The sequence below is a fragment of the Lethenteron reissneri genome, chromosome 69 (assembly GCF_015708825.2).
Source record: "Lethenteron reissneri isolate LAM-NWPU_2019-01 chromosome 69, ASM1570882v1, whole genome shotgun sequence".
Lineage (NCBI taxonomy): Eukaryota > Metazoa > Chordata > Hyperoartia > Petromyzontiformes > Petromyzontidae > Lethenteron > Lethenteron reissneri.
This window is the reverse complement of record NC_083847.1, coordinates 4107615-4130217: the sequence shown is the minus strand read 5'-3', so window position 1 is coordinate 4130217 and position 22603 is coordinate 4107615. Positions and strand designations below refer to the sequence as shown.

At 55.6% G+C, this 22603-nt stretch overlaps 1 protein-coding gene across 1 annotated transcript in view; it reads left to right on the top strand.

Moving 5' to 3' along the window:
* The window catches only part of LOC133360636 (myeloid zinc finger 1-like), a 28419-nt gene that overhangs the window by 3255 nt on the left and 2561 nt on the right, over nucleotides 1-22603 (top strand). The window contains exons 3-11 of the mRNA XM_061579433.1: nucleotides 352-459; nucleotides 1261-1338; nucleotides 7288-8239; nucleotides 8811-8870; nucleotides 16954-17167; nucleotides 20514-20655; nucleotides 21008-21169; nucleotides 21878-22015; nucleotides 22502-22558. Of these exons, the coding sequence (XP_061435417.1) occupies nucleotides 352-459; nucleotides 1261-1338; nucleotides 7288-8239; nucleotides 8811-8870; nucleotides 16954-17167; nucleotides 20514-20655; nucleotides 21008-21169; nucleotides 21878-22015; nucleotides 22502-22558 (1911 nt within the window). The remainder of the gene's footprint in view (nucleotides 1-351; nucleotides 460-1260; nucleotides 1339-7287; nucleotides 8240-8810; nucleotides 8871-16953; nucleotides 17168-20513; nucleotides 20656-21007; nucleotides 21170-21877; nucleotides 22016-22501; nucleotides 22559-22603) is intronic.

Below are 22603 nucleotides of genomic sequence, written 5' to 3'. Positions count from 1 at the left end.
GACCCACAGACTCATACAGAGACACCCACAGACTCACATAGAGACACAGAGACTCACAGAGAGACCCACAGACTCACACAGAGACCCACAGACTCACACAGAGACCCACAGACTCACACAGAGACACCCACAGACTCACGCAGAGACCCACAGACTCACGCAGAGACCCAGACACTCACACAGAGACCCACAGACTCACGCAGAGACCCACAGACTCACGCAGAGACCCACAGACTCACGCAGAGACCCACAGACTCACACAGAGACCCACAGACTCACACAGACACCCACAGACTCACACACAGACACACAGACACACAGACTCATGCATGTGTGTGTGTGCGCGTGCAGCAGGAGCGGTCGTGAAGCAGGAGGAGGGTGAGGGCCGTCTGGGCCCCGAGATCGTGAGGACGCTGGTGAAGACCGAGGTGGAGGAGGACGGTGATGATGGTGGTGATGGTGAGTGAGAGAGGATGATGGTGGTGAGTGAGAGAGGATGATGGTGGTGGTGGTGAGAGAGGATGATGGTGGTGATGGTGAGTGAGAGAGGATGATGGTGATAGTGAGTGAGTGAGAGAGGATGATGGTGGTGAGTGAGAGAGGATGATGGTGATGGTGGTGATGGTGATGGTGAGTGAAAGAGGATGATGGTGGTGATGGTTAGTGAGAGAGGATGATGATGGTGGTGATTATGGTGGTGAGTGAGAGAGGATGATGGTGATGATGGTGAGTTGACTACCTCGCCTGGTGTACAGGAGGTCGTGGGTCCGACCCCGACCCTGACGATGCCCGCCGCTGCTGTATATTTGTATATTTGGGAGTCTGCGTCTCTCTGTCGCTCTCCCCGCGGCCGCGTGGATGTTTCTTCCTCCACATCCTCCGGTTTCCCCCCCCCCCCATCCACGTTTCAGAATCGCCGCGGTTCGAGTGATTTGCGCCTGCGGTCGATATAAATGCGCTGTTGAGCCGCGGTCATTAGTGACGGGACGGGGTTACGGGTGGTGGGTTGAAAAATATTTATTTTTAACGATAGAATATAGTATTGTCATCAGTGTGACATAAGTATACCAAGTTTGCAGTCGATACCACATTGGGAAGTGGGTTAAAATTTAGCTACAAGATTTGAGGATACGACAACGACAACTACAACAACAACGACAACTACAACATACAGAGTGAGTTGCTGCGTCTGAGTTGCATCTGCGTTGCGTCTGAGTTGCGTCTGAGTTGCTGTGTCTGCGTGTCGCTTTCGTTGCCAAGGAGACGTCAGCCTGCGTCCCGGCCGGGAGACGTCGCGGCCGCTGAAGGTGAAGGTCGAATGGCAGGAGGGAGACTCGGGTGAGATCCCACAGACTCACACAGAGACCCACAGACTCACACAGAGACCCACAGACTCACACAGAGACCCACAGACTCACACAGAGACCCACAGACTCACACAGAGACCCACAGACTCACACAGAGACCCACAGACTCACACAGAGACCCACAGACTCACACAGAGACCCACAGACTCACACAGAGACCCACAGACTCACACAGAGACCCACATACTCACACACAGAGACCCACAGACTCACACAGAGACCCACAGACTCACACAGAGACCCACAGACTCCACAGAGACCCACAGACTCACACAGAGACCCACAGACTCACACAGAGACCCACAGACTCACACAGAGACCCCAGACTCACACAGAGACCCACAGACTCACACAGAGACCCACAGACTCACACAGAGACCCACAGACTCACACAGAGACCCACAGACTCACACAGAGACCCACAGACTCACACAGAGACCCACAGACTCACACAGAGACCCACAGACTCACACAGAGACCCACAGACCTCATCACAGAGACCCACAGACTCACACAGAGACCACAGACTCACACAGAGACTCACACAGAGACCCACAGACTCACACAGAGACCCACAGACTCACACAGAGACCCACAGACTCACACAGAGACCCACAGACTCACACAGAGACCCACAGACTCACACAGAGACCCACAGACCTCACACAGAGACCCACAGACTCCACAGAGACCCACAGACTCACACAGAGACCCACAGACTCACACAGAGACCCACAGACTCACACAGAGACCCACAGACTCACACAGAGACCCACAGACTCACACAGAGACCCACAGACTCACACAGAGACCCACAGACTCACACAGAGACCCACAGACTCACACAGAGACCCACAGACTCACACTAGAGACCCACAGACTCACACAGAGACCCACAGACTCACACAGAGACCCACAGACTCACACAGAGACCCACAGACTCACACAGAGACCCACAGACTCACACAGAGACCCACAGACTCACACAGAGACCCACAGACTCACACAGAGACCCACAGACTCCCACAGAGACCCACAGACTCACACAGAGACCCACAGACTCACACACAGAGCACCCCAGACTCACACAGAGACCCAACAGACTCACACAGAGACCCACAGACTCCACACAGAGACCCACAGACTCACACAGAGACCCACAGACTCACACAGAGACCCATAGACTCACACAGCGACCCACAGACTCACACAGAGACCCACAGACTCACACAGAGACCCATAGACTCACCACACAGAGACCCACAGACTCACACAGAGACCCACAGACTCACACAGAGACCCACAGACTCACACAGAGACCCAGACTCACCACAGAGACCCACAGACTCACCACACAGAGACCCACAGACTCACACACAGAGACCCACAGACTCACCACCAGAGACCCACAGACTCACACACAGAGACCCACAGACTCACCACACAGAGACCCACAGACTCACACACAGAGACCCACAGACTCACCACAGAGACCCACAGACTCACACACAGAGACCCACAGACTCACCACAGAGACCCACAGACTCACCACACAGAGACCCACAGACTCACACAGAGACCCACAGACTCCACAGAGACCCACAGACTCATCACACAGAGACCCACAGACTCACCACACAGAGACCCACAGACTCACCACGGCAGAGACCCACTATAGCTCATCCCACGCAGAGACCCACAGACTCACACAGAGACCCCCACAGACTCTCCACACAGAGACCACAGATCATCACAACAGAGACCCACAGACTCACCACACAGAGACCCACCACTCCCACACAGAGGACCCACAGACTCATCACACAGAGACCCACAGACTCCCCACACAGAGACCCACAGACTCACCACACAGGAGACCCAAGACTCACCCACGCAGAGACCAAAGACTCACCACACAGAGACCCACCAGACTCATCCACAGAGCCCACAGACTCACCCAAACAGAGACCCCAGGCTCATCACACAGAGACCCACAGACTCACCACACAGAGACCCACAGGACGCACCACACAGAGGACTCCCCAGACTCATCAACAGAGACCCACAGACTCATCCACACAGAGACCCACAGACTCACCACACAGAGACCCACAGACTCATCACACAGAGACCCACAGACTCACCACACAGAGACCCACAGGCTCATCACACAGAGACCCATAGCGGCAGGAGGGAGCCTTCGGTGAGATTTCCGCTGCCTTCTCGGTTGCTTGCTGCCGCCGCCGCCGTGTGTCAGTGTCACCTCCTCACCGTGAAACGGGAGGTGCAGTAACACGGCGGGAGTTGTGTTCAGACGTTCAAACGCCAACATGGACTCAACATTTTTTGCAAGGAGTCAAGTTTCTGCATTCACCACACACGCTGCTTGCGGTGAACAAACAGACATGGCTCTGGTCATTAATCTACGGCATCGTCTTTGAAGCTGATTGGCCCACACCACAGACAGCGGCAGCAGCCTCCTTCATGGCCCAGTCTCACCGGCAGTGTCAGTAGAACAGTCTAACAATATTATACTGTTACTTCTGTGTGCATTGTCTTTAGTAACAGTGTAAGTATAATGTTGTATGGCATCGTCTTTGAAGCTGATTGGCCCACACCACAGACAGCGGCAGCCTCCTTCATGGCCCGGCCTCACCGGCAGCGTCAGTAGAACAGTCTAACAATGTTACACTGTTACTTTTGTGTGCGTTGTGTTTAGTAACAGTGTAATTATAATGTTGTGTGGCATCGTCTTTTGAAGCTGATTGACCTACACAAGAGACAGCGGCCTTGTCTAGGGCCCAGCCTCAACAGCAATTACAGTAGACCAGAGAACGACGCCTAAAGGCGACCAGCGCAAGGTCAATGCCACGCGTATCGGAGCACTCACAGCTGGAGTAACACGTCAGCTTTCGCAACCAATATTTATAGTCGAGGTTTTGTTGGGTTAGATGGCGTCGATTTACGCGATCTAACGCAAAAAGCAGGAGTTGCATTCAGCTTTTCAAACACCAACATCGATTCTACCTTCTGCAAGGAATCCAGTAATGCTTTAACCACACACAGATCTTGAACATGCAAACACACTCTGATAATCGACTCGCAATTTCTTTGAAGCTGATTGGTCTACAGCAGAGACAGCGGCCTTCTCTAGGGCCCAGCCTCACCGGTAGCGTCAGTAGACCAGAGAACGACACCCAAAGGCGACCAGCACAAGGTCAATGCCACGCGTATCGGAGCACTCACAGCCCGGGCGGTGAGCAGAAGCGATACCACAGGACACCCTGTTTATTGTTGCCAGTGTCAAAGTTTGACAACTAAGAATAGGCATACTCTCTCTGGGTCTTTTCGTAAAGTCACGTAGATAGAACAATTAGCAATCTTTGGAAGAACGTATTCAACCAGGTAGGGTTCATCATAAACGTTTGTTGGGGGAGATCGCGTTATTTAAAAATGTGTCGTAACCCTCCACCACCCGACACGGCCAATCAGCTCAAAAGTGTCACGTTGACGAAAAACAAAATAGTTCACTGCTTTAGCCCACTGGTGTGTTGTTGAAGAGTGGATCCACAACATTTACAATTTTTGAGTACGACAATTCGCCCGATGATGCTTGATGCAATTAGTAGCGAAACGTCGCAGTACTCAAAAATTGTAAATGTTGTGGTTTCACGCTTCAACAACACACCGGTGGGCTAAAGTAGTGACTTGACAACCGGCGAGGTAGTCAGCATCTCCTAGCCACTGTGATGATGATGGTGGAACCCACGACCTCCTGCACACCAGGCGAGGTGGTCAACATATCCTAGCCACCGTGATGATGATGGTGGAACCCACGACCTCCTGTACACCAGGCGAGGTAGTCAACATCAAAGCTTCAAATCAAGATAAAAAAATAGACGTTCTACACTCTTCTAGATTTGAAGCTTTCGTGACTGCAAGGATTCATATTCTTAGGTTTTTTCGGTAAAGTCACGTAGGTAAAACATCAAAATTAATAAAAATAAAATAAAACAAAAATCACGACGTTTCGGAGGCAACACAAGTCTCCGTCATCAGGTGGGATCGTCACAGCCAGATTAGCTGCATCAAGTGAGGCAATGATTCAAGATGTAATCCCTTAAAAAGCAAGTTGAGGGGGAGGAGAGGGGGGGGGGGGGAGCTCATCAGAATGTGGTAGCCAATGAATGGAACGTATCGGGAGGGAGGGGGGCGGGGCTCAAAGACGGCACGGAATGCCACGTGCAACGCATCGGGAGGGGGAGGGGGGGTGCCAAAAGAATGGACGACGGCGTGGACGCGGTTGCTGTTGCACAACGCATTGGACAGAGAGGGGGAGGCCTGATACACATGATAGAAAAAGAACGAAAATGCCCATGTTTATACCAATGCTGGCTGAACAATGAAGAGAGTACTGTTAAACACTTGGGATGTTAACACTCGGTACAGTAAAGTAAGATAGTGCCTGTCAGATAAGATGGTCCAAAAAAGTGTAATTAAGTCTTTTTTGCGTGGTTGATAACATCTTTCCAATGATTCTACACTCTCTGGCAAATAAAACAGGAGTTGTGTTAGAATGTTCAAACACGAACATGGATAACATTTAGCGAGGAATGTACCGCATTAGCCAAACGCGGTAACTTGTGGTGAACATGCAGACAAACCTTGACAATCTGGCAAAAAAACGTATCCCATCATATAGCTGCTCTACCCCTGCCAATCGTGTCAACAGAAGAAGGGATTCGTGCTAAAGGGCGGGGGGTCTCGTTTACCCTGGAGGTGTTAAGATGCTCAAACGCCGGTGGTGTTTGGCGCCTGTCGTTGCGAACTCCCCCCCTTTTCCACCCCCCCACCCTGCCGCCCCCCCCGATCCTTGCCACCACCACCACCATGACCACCACGACCACCACCACCACCACCACGACCATCACCACCATCACCACGACCACCACCACGACCACCACCACGACCATCACGACCACCACCATCACCACCACGACCATCACCACCACGATCACCACCATCACCACCACGACCACCACCACCACCACGATCACCACCATCACCACCACGACCATCACAACCACCACGACCACCATCACGACCACCACCACGACCATCACCACCACCACCACGACCACCACCACGACCATCACCACCATCACCACGACCACCATCACGACCACCACCACCACGACTAACACCACCACGACCATCACCACCACGACCACCACCATCACCACCACGACCACCACGACCACCACCACGACCACCACCACCACGACCACCACCACCACGACCACCACCACGACCATCACGACCACCACCATCACCACCACGACCATCACCACCACGATCACCACCATCACCACCACGACCACCACCACCACCACGATCACCACCATCACCACCACGACCATCACAACCACCACGACCACCATCACGACCACCACCACGACCATCACCACCACCACCACGACCACCACCACGACCATCACCACCATCACCACGACCACCATCACGACCACCACCACCACGACTAACACCACCACGACCATCACCACCACGACCACCACCATCACCACCACGACCACCACGACCACCACCACGACCACCACCACCACGACCACCACCACCACGACCACCACCACGACCATCACGACCACCACCACCACGACCACCACCACCACGACCACCACGACCACCACCACCACGACCACCACCACGACCATCACGACCACCACCACCACGACCACCACCACCACGACCACCACGACCACCACCACCACGACCACCACCACCACGACCACCACCACGACCACCACCACGACCACCACCACCACCATCACGACCACCACCACGACCACCACCACGACCACCACCACCACCGCTGCCATGCGGCTTGCGGCTTGTGGCGAAGGTGGCGAGCGGGAGCTCCTGTGCGCGGAGTGCGGCACGGAGCCGCGCGGCGGCGTCGGCGGCGTCCGGAACACGTGGGACGAAGAAGCGAAACCGGGCGGCGGCGACGGCGGCACCGCGCGAGCGTGCGCGCGGTGCGGCAAGGAGATGCCGCTCGGGGGCATCTCATCGCACGACGACGACGGTGACGACGGCGTCGAAGGCGACGACGATCGACGACTGCCGAAACGTCGGCGGCAGCGTCAGCGGCAGCAGCGACGCGCGCCCGGCGGCGGCGAGAAGCCGCACGTGTGCACCGAGTGCGGCAAGGCCTTCGCCCGCTGCTCCGACCTGGACCGCCACTCGCTGACGCACACCGGCGAGCGGCCGCACGGCTGCCCCGACTGCGGCCGCCGCTTCTCGCACGCCTCCTCGCTGAAGCTGCACGCGGCCACCCACACGGGGGAGCGCCCGCACGCCTGCCCCGACTGCGGCCGAGGCTTCACGCGGCGCTCCTACCTGGAGACGCACGCCCGCCTCCACACGGGCGAGAGGCCGCACGCCTGCGCGGACTGCGGCCGCCGCTTCCTGCACAAGCACTCGCTCAAGACGCACGCGGCCAGCCACGCCGCCCGGAGGCCCCTGGCCTGCGGCGAGTGCGGCCGCGGCTTCGCCCGCCCCTTCGACCTGGAGGCGCACGCGCGCACCCACACTGGCGAGAGGCCGCACCCGTGCCCCGACTGCGGCAGGCGCTTCGCCCGCCGGTGCCACCTGGAGGCGCACGCGCGCATGCACACGGGCGAGTGGCCCTGCCTCTGCAAGGAGTGCGGCAAGGGCTTCGCCTGCTTCTCGCACCTGGAGAGGCACGCGCGCACGCACACGGGCGAGAGGCCGCACGCTTGCGACGCGTGCGGGAAGCAGTTTCGCGAGCGATCGCACCTCAAGAAGCACGCGGCGACGCACGGAGCAGCGTAGCGGGCGGTGCTGGCGGCGAGGGCGGTGAGGGCGGTGAGGGCGGCGAGGGTGGCGCGGCGGGAGATGGAGCGGACTTCTCGCCGTGCTCTTCCGTCGTCCGCGAGACGCGCGCCGGCGATTCGATCTTCCGGCGAAGACGGTTGACCGAACGGCAGTGGGGGGTCGGTCCAATGGCAGCCGGCCCCTCGCCTCTTGTCATGAAACCCGTGGCGTAAATTAGACCGCTGCGGTGGTGGGGTAGAGTGTGGGTAGCTTCACTAAAAGTCGATTTTGATGCATCTCTTCCAGACTGACCTACCCGTGGGTGGGTGTTTGGTGGAGGAGAGCCGTAGCCCCTGGCTCTGCCAGGTAGGAGGCAGCGGTTACAGCAGAGCGCGTGTGGTCCTCCCGCATGGGAAAGGGTCGATATGTTGAGAACCGCAGAGCTCGGGCGAGCGAGCGAGCGGCCCTCTGCCGCGTCTCGCGAGGAGTCGGCGTTCGTCCACTTTTGTCGTCGGTCTCCCGTGCCCCCCCGTCCGCGCTAACGCGTGGAGTTTTTTCACGTGGCGTTTTTGCCGTGTCCTCCGGTAGCGATGAATGCCCCGGTGGGCCGGAGATGGCAAATACCTCGCCTGAAGGTATGCAGCAAGGGTGCGTTCTGCTCTGTGTGTGTTTGCAACAAGCCGAGCTGTCGGCTTTACCACAAGCAAGCATGCGATTGTGCATTTTTTTTATAAATGTAATGCGAGTGTAAATGCTGCTGGGCTCTGGTCCAATCACACGGACCAGGGTGTTGGGGGGCGGAGCCTGGTCTGCGGGGCGTGTGGGAGGAGCCGCCGTTCACCTCGGCTCCAATGGGAGGCGGCGAGGTGAATGGGGGCGGAGCCAGCGGGGCAGTATGGGAAGGCCGGATCTGACGATCCGGAAGGGGAGGAGTCAGGGTCACGTGGGGGGGAATGTATATAAGTGTGAGCCCGGAAGAGATCGGGGCAGTCGGGGAAGTTAAGAGTCTGAGCCACGTTGGGTGGCGAGAGAGAGATCCGCGCCATCGGTCACGTGGCCGAAGGACCTCAGCACGCCGTCGGCCGGCGGTGTGCGGAGTGCGGGAGTGGAGGAGCTAACGGAGGAGCGTGCGGGGCACGCGAGAGGGAGCGTGCGCGGGGCGCGCGCGAAACGACGCTGGTCCGTGGAGGAGACCAGTGGGGGGTCCGGAGAAGAACCTGAATAAAAGACAAGCGGAGACCAGCAGAGCCTGACGGAGTCTTTTATTACATAATGACGGTGAATGACGGATGATTGTGAAATGAAGGTGGTCGTCGTGGTGTCATTCCAATCAGTGGGGTACCCTCGTCAAAGCCGCAGGGCCGTGTATTAACCGTAGTGGCAATAATACTGTAACGGTCCCTTCTTAACGGTCCCCACAACATCGCCATTCCCTATCCCACCAATCCCTGCACCTGCTTGACCTGGAGTCACCCCGAGGTGTGACGATGTGAGATTGGTGGGTGGACACGAGGAGACACGTTTGTGTACGTATGCGTGTTGAACTTATTTCGCACGGTACCTAGTCAACTGTGCGGATCGGTGGTGTGGGGGAAAGACAACAAACTAAACACATAAAGCGGTTAAATTTCGATTTAAAACTTTCGTGACTGCAGGGATTCATCTTCTTGGTTCTTTCGGTGAAGTCACGTAGAAGGGAAATAATAAAATAATAATAATAAAACATAATAAAATTTGTATTTAAAGCTTTCGTGACTGCAGGGATTCATCTTCTTGGTTCTTTCGGTAAAGTCACGTAGAAGGGAAGTAATAAAATAATAAAAATAAAACAATTCTCACAACGTTTCGGCCAGGACGGCTGCTTGCGTTGTGGCTGAAACGTCGTGAGAATTGTTTTATTATGTTTTATTTTTATTATTTTATTACTTCCCTTCTACGTGACTTTACCGAAAGAACCAAGAACATAAAACAGTTCTAAAGAAATGAGTTTGTCAATATTGATGTTGATTTACAACTGCAGCATAGCTACAGTGGCTTCCTGAAATCGGAAGACCCTTCCAGATGACCGCAGAAGCGCGTCTGAAAGCGAGCCATGCGGTCCGAGGTGTAACGATGTGTGGCTGGTGGCTGGAAATGAGGTGACAAGGATGAGGGGAAGGAATCTGTGGGGATAAGAGGTGACTTTAGAGGAGTGACGGGGGGGGGGGTGATGGAACTGTGGATGAAGGAGAGAGCTGTGGATGAAGGAGAGAGCTGTGGATGAAGGAGCTGTGGATGAAGGAGAGAGCTGTGGATGAAGGAGAGAGCTGTGGATGAAGGAGAGAGCTGTGGATGAAGGAGAGAGCTGTGGGTGAAGGAGAGAGCTGTGGGTGAAGGAGGGAGCTGTGGATGAAGGAGAGAGCTGTGGATGAAGGAGAGAGCTGTGGGTGAAGGAGAGAGCTGTGGATGAAGGAGAGAGCTGTGGATGAAGGAGAGAGCTGTGGATGAAGGAGAGAGCTGTGGGTGAAGGAGGGAGCTGTGGATGAAGGAGAGAGCTGTGGATGAAGGAGGGAACTGTGGATGAAGGAGGGAGCTGTGGATGAAGGAGAGAGCTGTGGGTGAAGGAGGGAGCTGTGGATGAAGGAGAGAGCTGTGGATGAAGGAGAGAGCTGTGGATGAAGGAGAGAGTTGTGGATGAAGGAGAGAGTTGTGGATGAAGGAGAGAGCTGTGGATGAAGGAGAGAGATGTGGATGAAGGAGAGAGCTGTGGATGAAGGAGAGAGCTGTGGATGAAGGAGAGAGCTGTGGATGAAGGAGAGAGCTGTGGATGAAGGAGAGAGTTGTGGTCGAAGGAGAGAGCTGTGGACGAAGGAGAGAGCTGTGGATGAAGGAGAGAGTTGTGGATGAAGGAGAGAGCTGTGGATGAAGGAGAGAGCTGTGGATGAAGGAGAGAGCTGTGGATGAAGGAGAGAGTTGTGGATGAAGGAGAGAGTTGTGGACGAAGGAGAGAGCTGTGGATGAAGGAGAGAGCTGTGGATGAAGGAGAGAGCTGTGGATGAAGGAGAGAGTTGTGGATGAAGGAGAGAGTTGTGGACGAAGGAGAGAGCTGTGGATGAAGGAGAGAGCTGTGGACGAAGGAGAGAGCTGTGGATGAAGGGGGGAGCTGTGGATGAAGGAGAGAGCTGTGGATGAAGGAGAGAGCTGTGGATGAAGGACGACTCCGTGCCGTCTGCTCCGCTCGCAGCCGACGTGTGAGATCATGAGCAGCTCATCGTGTGCCACCGGCGCCGCAAATCCAGGTTTGTACAAATTCGAAAATGCACACCGCAAACTCATCAATTGGGATTATACACATGGCAACAACGCCCACTACTGGCAACAGACTAATGCCCAGGGGCAGCTGCCATTGCAGCTCTAAACTAAACGATTCATCTCACCAGGTAAGGTCCCACACTTACAAATGATAGCTCAATAACGTTTTTTATCGTCACGTGGAAATGCATTGCAGCCAAATACTCGAAATTCGTGATGTTGATTCCGAAATGTGAAGGAAATAAAACCGGAGGACCCGGAGAAAAAAACCCGCGACCACAGGGAGAGAGAGACACGCAAATTACAGATATACAGCAGGCAGTGTCAGGATGGGGGTCGAACCCACGAGCTCCTGCACACCAGGCGAGGTCGTTAACATCTTCACAGGGAGATAGAGAGACACGCAAATTCCAAATATACAGCGGGTATCAGGGTCAGGATCGAACCCACTACCGCCTTCATACCAGGTGAGGTAGTTAATATCTCCACGGGGAGAGATAGTGGGTGGGTGGGTGGTGAATGGGTGGGTGGGCGAGTGAGTGAATGAGTGGCTGGGTGAGTGAGTGGATGGGTGGATAGGTGAGTGGGTGGCTGGCTGAGTGAGTGAGTGGGTGAATGAATGGGTAGGTGGATGAATGAGTGGGGGTCGGTGAATGCCAGACGGCAACGCTGTGGTGAGCAATGCCATGGGGGGGGGAGGGGGCAATTTAGATTGACCATCCCCTTATGGCGTTTGTATCCACCACCTTCAGATGAATTAAACGAAGCTTGTGCTGGAGGCCCGGGGGGACAGGCGTCTATGACGTCTGGCCAAACCCCATTTTGCGGAGCCAGAAGACTGAATCTTTACCCTCGGGGTTCCTCCCGAAGCAGCAATAAGTATAACCCGTAAAAAGAAAGTTTTTCACTATAAATCCTTTATATGCGTGGCGGCTAGAGTCCTCTCGTCCTCTGGCTTGAGATGGCTGCCACCTATGGGTCAGATGATTGTCTGCCACCATTAAGCAATTGGTAAATAAATATTTAAAAAAATGTTTCACGAACATTAATTCTCACGCACAACAAGTCTGTGTGGAAAATGTCAACTCGATTGGATCACGGGAAGTGGGTTAAAAAACGACCAAAAGATTTACACGGTCGTAAGCAAGCAAGCACGCAAGCACGCAAGCAAGCAAGCACGCAAGCAAGCACGCAAGCAAGCAAGCAAGCGAACTTAATATAAAGGATTTAAAAACCCACTACGGGTGGCCACGTGGAATGTTCGAACCGGTACCGCCTGGATCTCTGTGGCATTCAGGAGGTCCGGTGGACCGGTTCTGGCTCCTGTCACCATGAGGGGTGGACAGTCCTCTACTCGGGGCAGGAGACTGCCAAACAACAGCGAGTGGCTCTTCTTCTGAACAAAGGAATGAAGGGGGCGTGGGAGCGTGGCGGTGAGGTGTGGGAAGCTGTGAGCCCCAGGCTACTTTGGGCTCGCCTTCCCATCAACCGGAGGCGAAGAGTGGTGGTCATGGTTACTTGTGCCCCCACCGAAGATGAACATCCGTGGAGGGATGCAGGCAAGGCTGATGAGTCAGATGCCTTCTATGACCTCCTGTCACAGGTGCTAGCTAAAGTGGCCCCTCGGGATAGAGTCATCTTGTTGAGTGACTTTAATGCCCGAATCGGTCATGATGCTGGCACCTGGTCTGGAGTGATTGGAAGGCATGGGCTAGATCAGCTCAAAAACAACGGTAGGAGGCTGCTAGATTTTTGTCCAGCTCATGGGCTTGTAATTACCAACACGCTCTTCCGGCATCGGCGCATCCACACAACATCGTGGATGCATGCCGGGTCCAAGCAAGAACATCTTCTGGACTACATAGTGACGAAACAGTGGACGTGGGCCCATATCCTTAACACCAGGACCTACCGTGGAGCTGATCTGCCCTCTGACCATCGACTTGTTATCTGTAAGATGCGCCTGCCATTCTTCCACTCCGGTGGTGGGTGGACCCCATTCAAACCCATAGTGGCCTGGTCTCAGCTCGCTGGTGAAAGTTGCAAGCTAGAATTTCATCATCGCTTGCAGCTGGGGTTGGCATCTTTCCCCACTCCTCCTGATGTCGAGGGGAAATGGGCGAGGTTTAGGACTGTGACTCATGCAGCTGCAATGGCTGCTTTGGGTACACGGTCCAGACCTCCCCAGAGACCCTGGCTGACAGAGGAGGTGTTCAGGATGGTTGAGAAAAAGCGACAGGCCCACTCTCATCGGCTACAGCATCCCACGTCAGTGAATGAGGAGGCTTACCGCAGCCTTCGCTCGGAGGTTCGGAGAGCCGTGAGGCGCTGCAAGAATGGGGGGATGGTTGCGGGTTGCTGAGGAGATGGAATCTGCCTCAGTGGCCCGCGATTACAAATCACTCTTTAATTCCATAAAAAGTAACCTGCAGCGCCACACCTATTACCATCATTAGGGGAAAGAACGGTGATCCAATATCCGACCCCCTGGAACAGGTTTGCAGATTTGCTGAGCATTTCTGTGAGGTCCTGGGGGAGGGGAATCCCTCAGCCTGGAAAACATCGTGGGACAAAGTGGGGATGACCCTGCTGAGGCTGCGGTCCCTCAAATATTGGAATAAGAAGTCACCCCCTGTGAGTGGGCTGGCTGAGGTGCCATCTGTTGAGGAAGTACTGAAGGCGATCCAGAGTCTGAGACCAGTAAAGGCACCGGGCAGAGATGATCTCCCAAGCGAAATGCTGAGGGAGGGTGGCGTTTGTGCACAGACTGCCCTACATGACATCATAACAACAGTCTGGACCACTGGACGGGTTCCGCAGGATTGGAAGGATTCCCTGGTGGTCCCCCTCTTTAAGAAGGGGGACCACACAAACTGTAACAACTACAGGGGCATCTCCTAAGTGTACAGGGAAAGTTCCTGGCAAGGATTATTCAACATCGCTTTGCCAGGCACTGAGGAGAGGCTTGCGGAGCCCCAATGTGGTTTCAGGAAAGGGCGGTCCTGCACAGATGCCATATTTTCTGTCCGTCTTCTACAGCAGAGTTGTAGGGAATTCCCACAAAACCTACATCTCTGCTTTATTGACCTGGTCAAGGCCTATGATACCATCAGTAGTCCTGGGCTCTGGGTTGTTCTTCGTGCTTTTGGAGTCCCTGACACTCTGCTCACGCTCATTAAGGACCTTCATGATGGTGAGCGGGCCCGGGTAAAACTACGTGGCCGGGAGTCAGAGCCTTTCCCTGTACACCTTGGGGTGCGACAGGGATGTCCTCTGGCTCTTAAATTATTTAACATCTATTTTGACCATGTATTTTGTGAAACCTTCGATGGCTGTACTGGAAAATTTTACATCTGGTACAGATACAATGGGAGGCTGATCGATGCCCGGGTGCGGTCAAGGGATGGCTCCCTATTGGTCAACCACGTTATGTATGCCGATGATTTGGTAATAGCTGCTCGTTCAGAGGAGGAGTTGGAGGCGCTGCTGCTGAGACTGGAGCGTGCCACTAAGAGGTGGGGCCTTACTATCAGCCCCACCAAAACTAAGCACCTGCCTGGGTATTTTGTACCTTCAGACACTCCACCCCCACGACTCCCAATTGGTGATGTGGAAGTTGTGGAGACAGTGGAGAGTTTCCCATACCTGAGCAGTGTGCTCATGACTGGCTCCGGTTTAACAGCAGAGGTCTCACTCCGAATCAGTCGAGCGGCATTATCTTTTCATCGGTTGTGTAACACTGTGTGAAGCTACCTGGGTTTAACCTGCAGGCTGGATTGTGTGAGGAGCTCACGAATCTTTGAAAGATCTGAACAAAGACCCATCGGTGAGCTCCTCCGGCAGGCAAGGCTGCGTTGGCTGGGTCATGTAGCCCGCATGCCCAGCCACCGCATGCCTAAACAGCTTATGTTAGATTGGATATAGGGGGCTCAAAGGGCGCGACACGGGCGAAAAGATATGGAGTGATGTGGTACAGGAGGATGTGGAGCTGAGTGGACTTGCCGATGACTGGTACCAGCGGTGTCAAGATCGGCCTCAGTGGAGGAGGCTCGTGAAAGACGCTACTGGGCAGTTGGAGGCAGTCGCCCTCCAACATCAACGGAGGGCGGAGGAGCGACGCTCACAACAACGAGCGGAGCGCCGGGTGGCTAAAGCACAGCAAGTTGGCACAGTAGGGGGCACAGGTGGTGCATCAGCCAGTCATCTCAGTCAGTCGACCCGTGGCACCTGGGTCTGCCCCCTGACCTCCTGCTAGCGGGTGTTCGACACTTCACGTGGCCTCAAGGTGCACATGGCCTGGCACAAGCGTCGTGGTGACGTCACCGCCAATTATTGGCGATCGGCGGCTGTTGTTGGGTGAGTGAATGAGTGGGGGGTGGATGGGTGGGTGAGTGAGTGTGTGAATGGGTGGGTGAGTGAGTGGGTGATTGAGTGTGTGGGTGAGTGAGTGAGCGGGTGAGTGAGTGGATGAGTGAGTAAGTGGGTGAGTGAGTGGGTGAGTGTGTGGGTGAGTGAGTGAGCGAGTGAGTGTGTGGGTGAGTGAGTGTGTGGGTGAGTGAGTGTGTGAGTGAGTGAGTGTGTGTCTGTCTGGGTGAGTGAGTATGTGGGTGAGTGAGTGGGTGAGTGAGTGGGTGAGTGAGTGGATGAGTGGGTGAGTGAGTGGGTGAGTAAGTGGGTGAGTGAGTGAGTGAGTGTGTGAGTGGATGAGTGGGTGAATGAGTAAGTGGGTGGGAGAGTGAGTGGGTGAGTGAGTGGGTGAGTGGATGAGTGGGTGAGTGAGTGGGTGAGTGAGTGGGTGAGTAAGTGGGTGAGTGAGTGAGTGTGTGAGTGGATGAGTGAGTGAGTGAGTGAGTGAGTGGGTGAGTAAGTGGGTGAGTGAGTGTGTGAGTGAGTGTGTGAGTGAGTAAGTGTGTGTCTGTCTGGGTGAGTGAGTATGTGGGTGAGTGAGTGGGTGAGTGAGTGTGTGGGTGAGTGAGTGTGTGAGTGAGTGAGTGTGTGTCTGTCTGGGTGAGTGAGTATGTGGGTGAGTGAGTGGGTGAGTGAGTGGGTGAGTGAGTGGATGAGTGGGTGAGTGAGTGGGTGAGTAAGTGGGTGAGTGAGTGAGTGTGTGAGTGGATGAGTGGGTGAATGAGTAAGTGGGTGGGTGAGTGAGTGGGTGAGTGAGTGGGTGAGTGGATGAGTGGGTGAGTCAGTGGGTGAGTGAGTGGGTGAGTAAGTGGGTGAGTGAGTGAGTGTGTGAGTGGATGAGTGGGTGAGTGAGTGAGTGGGTGAGTAAGTGGGTGAGTGAGTGTGTGAGTGAGTGTGTGAGTGAGTAAGTGTGTGACTGTCTGGGTGAGTGTGTGAGTGGATTTGGGAGTCTGTTCCTAGTGCACGGTTCTCACTGCCGTGGCTGCGCCTTGTGCTGCATCTTGTCGCTCCCCTGCGCCTCGTCACCCTGCAGCTCTTCGCGTGACACCCAGAGTCATCATCAACATCGTCGTCATCATCATCAACGTCATCATCATCATCGTCATCATCATCGTCAAAATCGTCATCATCCTCGTCGTCGTCTGCCCACGTGCGTTTTGACGCGCGACTGCTGCCCGTTGAGACAAAGGCGGCCGAGGGGGTGGGTGGAGGTCCCCCCCCCTCAGCCCCCACCCACCCAGACTCAGGTGTGTGTGTGTAAGTGTCTGTGTGTGTGTCTGTCTGTCTGTGTGTGTGTGTCTGTCTTGTGTGTGTGTCTGTGTGTTTGTGTCTGTGTGTGTCTGTGTGTGTGTCTGTGTGTGTGTGTCTGTGTGTGTATATGACATCATAACAACAGTCTGGACCACTGGACGGGTTCCGCAGGACTGGAAGGATGCCCTGGTGGTTCCCCTCTTTAAGAAGGGGGACCGTACCGACTGTAACAACTACAGGGGCATCTCACTCCTCAGTGTGCCGGGTAAGGTCCTGGCAAGGATTATTCAACATCGCCTTGCTAGGCACGCTGAGGAGAGGCTTGCGGAGCCCCAATGCGGTTTCAGGAAAGGGCGGTCCTGCACAGATGCCATATTTTCTGTCCGTCTGCTACAGCAGAGGTGTAGGGAATTCCAAAAAGACCTACATCTCTGCTTTATTGACCTGGTCAAGGCCTATGATACCATCAGTAGGCCTGGGCTCTGGGTTGTTCTTCGTGCTTTCGGAGTCCCTGACCCTCTGCTCACGATCATTAAGGACCTTCATGATGGTGAGCGGGCCCGGGTAAAACTACGTGGCCGGGAGTCGGAGCCTTTCCCTGTACACCTTGGGGTGCGACAGGGATGTCCTCTGGCTCCCACATTATTTAACATCTATTTTGACCGCGTAGTTCGTGAAGCCTTCAATAGCTGTACCGGGGGAATTTCCATTTGGTACAGATATAATGGGAGGCTGATCGACGCCCGGGTGCGATCAAGGGATGGCTCCCTATTGGTCAACCACGTTATGTATGCCGATGATTTGGTAATAGCTGCTCACTCAGAGGAGGAGTTGGAGACGCTGCTGCTGAGACTGGAGCGTGCCACTAAGAGGTGGGGCCTTACCATCAGCCCCACCAAAACTAAGCACCTGCCTGGGTATTTTGTACCATCGGACACTCCACCCCCACAACTCCCAATTGGTGATGGGGCAGTTGTGGAGAGAGTGGAGAGTTTCCCATACCTGGGCAGTGTGCTTATGACCGGCTCCAGTCTATCAGCAGAGGTCTCACTCCGAATCAGTCGAGCGGCAATATCTTTTCATCGGTTGCGTAACGCTGTGTGGAAGCTACCTGGTCTGTCGCTCCGCACGAAGCTTCAGGTCTTCTCGGCCACGGTCATTCCCTCCCTTCTCTACGCTTGCGAGACGTGGACCCCCCTGGTGGAGCATCTTCGCCGGTTGGAAACATTTAGGCTGGCCTGCCTACGATCCATCCTGGGTTTAACCAGGCTGGATTGTGTGAGGAGCTCACAAATCCTTGAAAGATCTGGGCAAAGTCCCATCAGTGAGCTCCTCCGGCAGGCAAGGCTGCGTTGGCTGGGTCATGTAGCCCGCATGCCCAGCCACCGCATGCCTAAACAGCTTTTGTTCGGCCGGATCGAGGGGGCTAGACGGGCGCGGCACGGGCTGGAGAAGAGATGGAGTGATGTGGTACAGGAGGACGTGGAGCTGAGTGGACTTGCCGATGACTGGTACCAGCGGTGTCAAGATCGGCCTCAGTGGAGGAGGCTCGTGAAGGACGCTACTGGGCAGTTGGAGGCAGTCGCCCTCCAACAACAACGGAGGGCGGAGGAGCGACGCTCACAACAACGAGCGGAGCGCCGGGTGGCTAAAGCACAGCAAGTTGGCACAGTAGGGGGCACAGGTGGTGCATCAGCCAGTCATCTCGGTCATCTCGGTCAGTCGACCCGTGGCACCTGCTGGGTCTGCCCCGTGACCTCCTGCCAGCGGGCGTTCGACACTTCACGTGGCCTCAAGGTGCACTTGGCCTGGCACAAGCATCGTGGTGACGTCACCGCCACTTAGTGGCGAATGGCGGTTGTTGTTGTTGTTGTCTGTGTGTGTGTCTGTGTGTGTAAGTGTCTGTGTGTGTATGTGTGTCTGTGTGTTTGTGTCTGTGTGTGTCTGTGTGTGTCTCTGTGTGTGTGTGTCTGTGTGTGTGTCTGTGTCTCTGTGTGTGTGTCTGTGTGTGTGTCTGTGTGTGTGTGCCTGTGTGTTTGTGTCTGTGTGTGTGTCTGTGTGTGTCTGTGTGTGTATGTGTTTCTGTGTGTGTGTCTGTGTGTGTGTGTGTCTGTCTGTGTGTTTGTGTCTGTGTGTGTGTCTGTGTATGTGTGTATATCTGTGTGTGTGTCTGTGTGTATCTAACTAACTGTGTCGGAGGCCCCAGGGGGACAGGCGTCTATGACGTCTCCTGGCCAAACCCCATTTGGAATGTTCGAACGCTCACTGCGGAGGAGAGGCTGCCACTCCTCTGTCGGGAGCTGGACCGGTACTGCCTGGATCTCTGTGGCATTCAGGAGGTCCGGTGGACCGGCTCTGCCTCCTGCCACCATGAGGGGTAGACAGTCCTCCACTCGGAGCAGGAGGCTGCCAAACCACAGGGTGTGGCTCTTCTTCTGAACAAAAGAATGAAGGGGGCGTGGGAGCGTGGCGGTGAGGTGTGGGAAGCTGTAAGCCCCAGGCTACTATGGGCTCGCCTTCCCATTAACCGGAGGCGAGGAGTGGTGGTTGTGGTTACTTATGCCCCCACCGAAGACGAACATCCGTGGAGGGATGCAGGCAAGGCCGATGAGTCAGATGCCGTTCTATGACCTCCTGTTACAGGTGCTGGCTAAAGTGGCCCCTCGGGATAGAGTCATCTTGTTGGGGTGACTTCAATGCCCGAGTTGGTCACGATGCTGGCACCTGGTCTGGAGTAATTGGAAGGCATGGGCCAGATCAGCTCAAATAACAACGGTAGGAGGCTGCTAGATTTTTGTGCAGCCCATGGGCTTGTAATTACCAACACGCTGTTCTGGCATCGGCGCATCATCCACGCGACGCCCGTGGACGCACGCCGGCTCCCAGCGAGAGCGTCTGACGGAACGACGCTCGCCACGACAACGAGTGGCTGCGGGATGGCCGCAAGCCCCCCCCCCCCCCCCCGCGTCTGTCCCCTCCCAGCAGAGGTCGCAAACGGGTTTTGATTCCTTACCCGTACCCGTACCCGGCCGCACCAGGGTCACAAACGGGTACCCGTACCCGGCCGGGTACGAGTAGCCGGGTATCGGGTAGGGTACGGGTATCGGGTAGGGTACGGGTATCGGGTAGGGTACGGGTATCGGCTAGGGTACGGGTATCGGCTAGGGTACGGGTATCGGGGGGTACCCGGTTGCGACCTCTGCCTCCCAGGGCCCTGCCGGCAGCGAGGCCTTCCCCCGCCCGTCGCGACCGCCCGCTCCGCGTTCAGCCGGCGGGCGCTGTGTGTCTTGAGACGTCGAATCGCCTCGATGTTTTCTACCCCCTCGCCGCCCCACCCCTCAGATGGCTTCTCTCGCCGAGCCTCCTGCTCCTCCTCCTGCTCCGCCGCCGCTCATCAAACGAGAAGATGAAGAGGACGTGCCAGGCGCTGGGGTGGGTCCGGGCGTGGCGGTGAAACGTGAAGAGCCGGCTGCTGACCAAGGCGGTGAGCTCTCGCAACTCGATCCGCTGTCGGCGGCGGCGGCCTCATGCGACCAGGGACTGATGCGATCGTCACGGACCCTGAGGGACACCCGGACCCAGGGATCGAACCCAGGGTGCTCCGTGTCTCTGACCTGGTCATCATAAACTCCCTGAGAGACCGAGAGAGACACCCCGACCCAGGGATCGAACCCAGGATCTCAGTGTCTCCTCCGGCTCAGTGTATCTGACACAGCCATTATGATCTCCCAGAGATAGAGAGAGACACCCAGACCCAGGGCTTGAACCCAGCGTCTCCGTGTCTCTGGCCCAGCCACCGTCTCTCTGAGCCTCTCGGTCTCCTCTCGTCTGAGCAGGAGCAGCAGCAGCAGGAGCGGCGGTGCAGCAGCAGCAGCAGCAGCGTGTGTGTGCGCGTGCAGCAGGAGCGGTTGTGAAGCAGGAGGAGGGTGAGGGCCGTCTGGGCCGCGAGATCGTGAGGACGCTGGTGAAGAACGAGGTGGAGGAGGACGGTGATGATGGTGAGTGAGAGAGGATGATGGTGATGATGGTGGTGGTGATGGTGGTGAGTGAGAGCACGTGGGTTGTCACCACGTACACGGACTCAATGTGGGGCACCACAGTGGCTGGGAGATGTTGACTACCTCGCCTGGTGCGCAGGAGGTCGTGGGTTCCACCACCACCACCATCACGGTGGCTAGGAGATGTTGACTACCTCGCCTGGTGCGCAGGAGGTCGTGGGTTCCACCACCACCACCATCACGGTGGCTAGGAGATGTTGACTACCTCGCCTGGTGCGCAGGAGGTCGTGGGTTCCACCACCATCACGGTGGCTAGGAGATGTTGACTACCTCGCCTGGTGTACAAGAAGTCGTGGATTCCACCACCACCATCATCATCATCACGGTGGCTAGGAGATGTTGACTACCTTGCCTGGTGTACAGGAGGTCGTGGGTTCCACCACCACCATCATCATCATCACGGTGGCTAGGAGATGTTGACTACCTCGCCTAGTGTACAGGAGGTCGTGGATTCCACCACCACCACCACCACCATCATCACGGTGGCTAGGAGATGTTGACTACCTCGCCTGGTGTACAGGTGGTCGTGGGTTCCACCATCATCACCACGGTGGTTTTTGATACAGGCACGAATTGTCACCGGATGCTGAGCAACTGCTGCTACTGTCGCGTTCAACTCACACCGCTCCCTCTCTCTCCGAATCGCAGCGCCAGACCTGAAGATCGTCAAGGTCGAGGGAGCCGGCGAAAGGCCGGAGGGGAGCCGGGATTCACGCGGCTGGAACCCGGCCGCTCTGCACCACAACTTCATCGAGGTGGAGTTGTCGGAAGGGGACGATAGCGGAGGTGACAGGCCCCCCTCCCCCACCCCGCATCTCATCACGCCACACACACAGAGAGAGTGAGTGTCACACACACAGAGAATGAATGTCACACACACACAGAGAGTGAATGTCACACACACACACAGACAGAGAGAGAGTATCACACACACAGAGTGAGAGTGTCACACACACAGAGAGTGAGTGTCTCACACACACACAGAGAGTGAATGTCACACACACACACAGAGTGAGAGTGTCACACACACAGAGAGTGAGTGTCTCACACACACACAGAGAGTGAATGTCACACACACATACAGAGTGAGAGTGTCACACACACAGAGAGTAAGTGTCTCACACACACACAGAGAGTGAGTGTCACAGTGACACACACACAGAAAGTGAATGTCACACACACACAGAGTCATCGTCGTCATCGTCGTTGTCGTCATCGTGCTGATACTAGATAACGGCTCCGGGGATTCCCGTGGGCGTCTGCTCTTCCCAGACCAGAACTTCATCGAGGTGGAGTTGTCAGAAGAGGAGGAGGAGGACGTTGGTGAAGGTGAGACTTCCACCACTCTCCGATCGCAATCGCGGAGAGAACGCA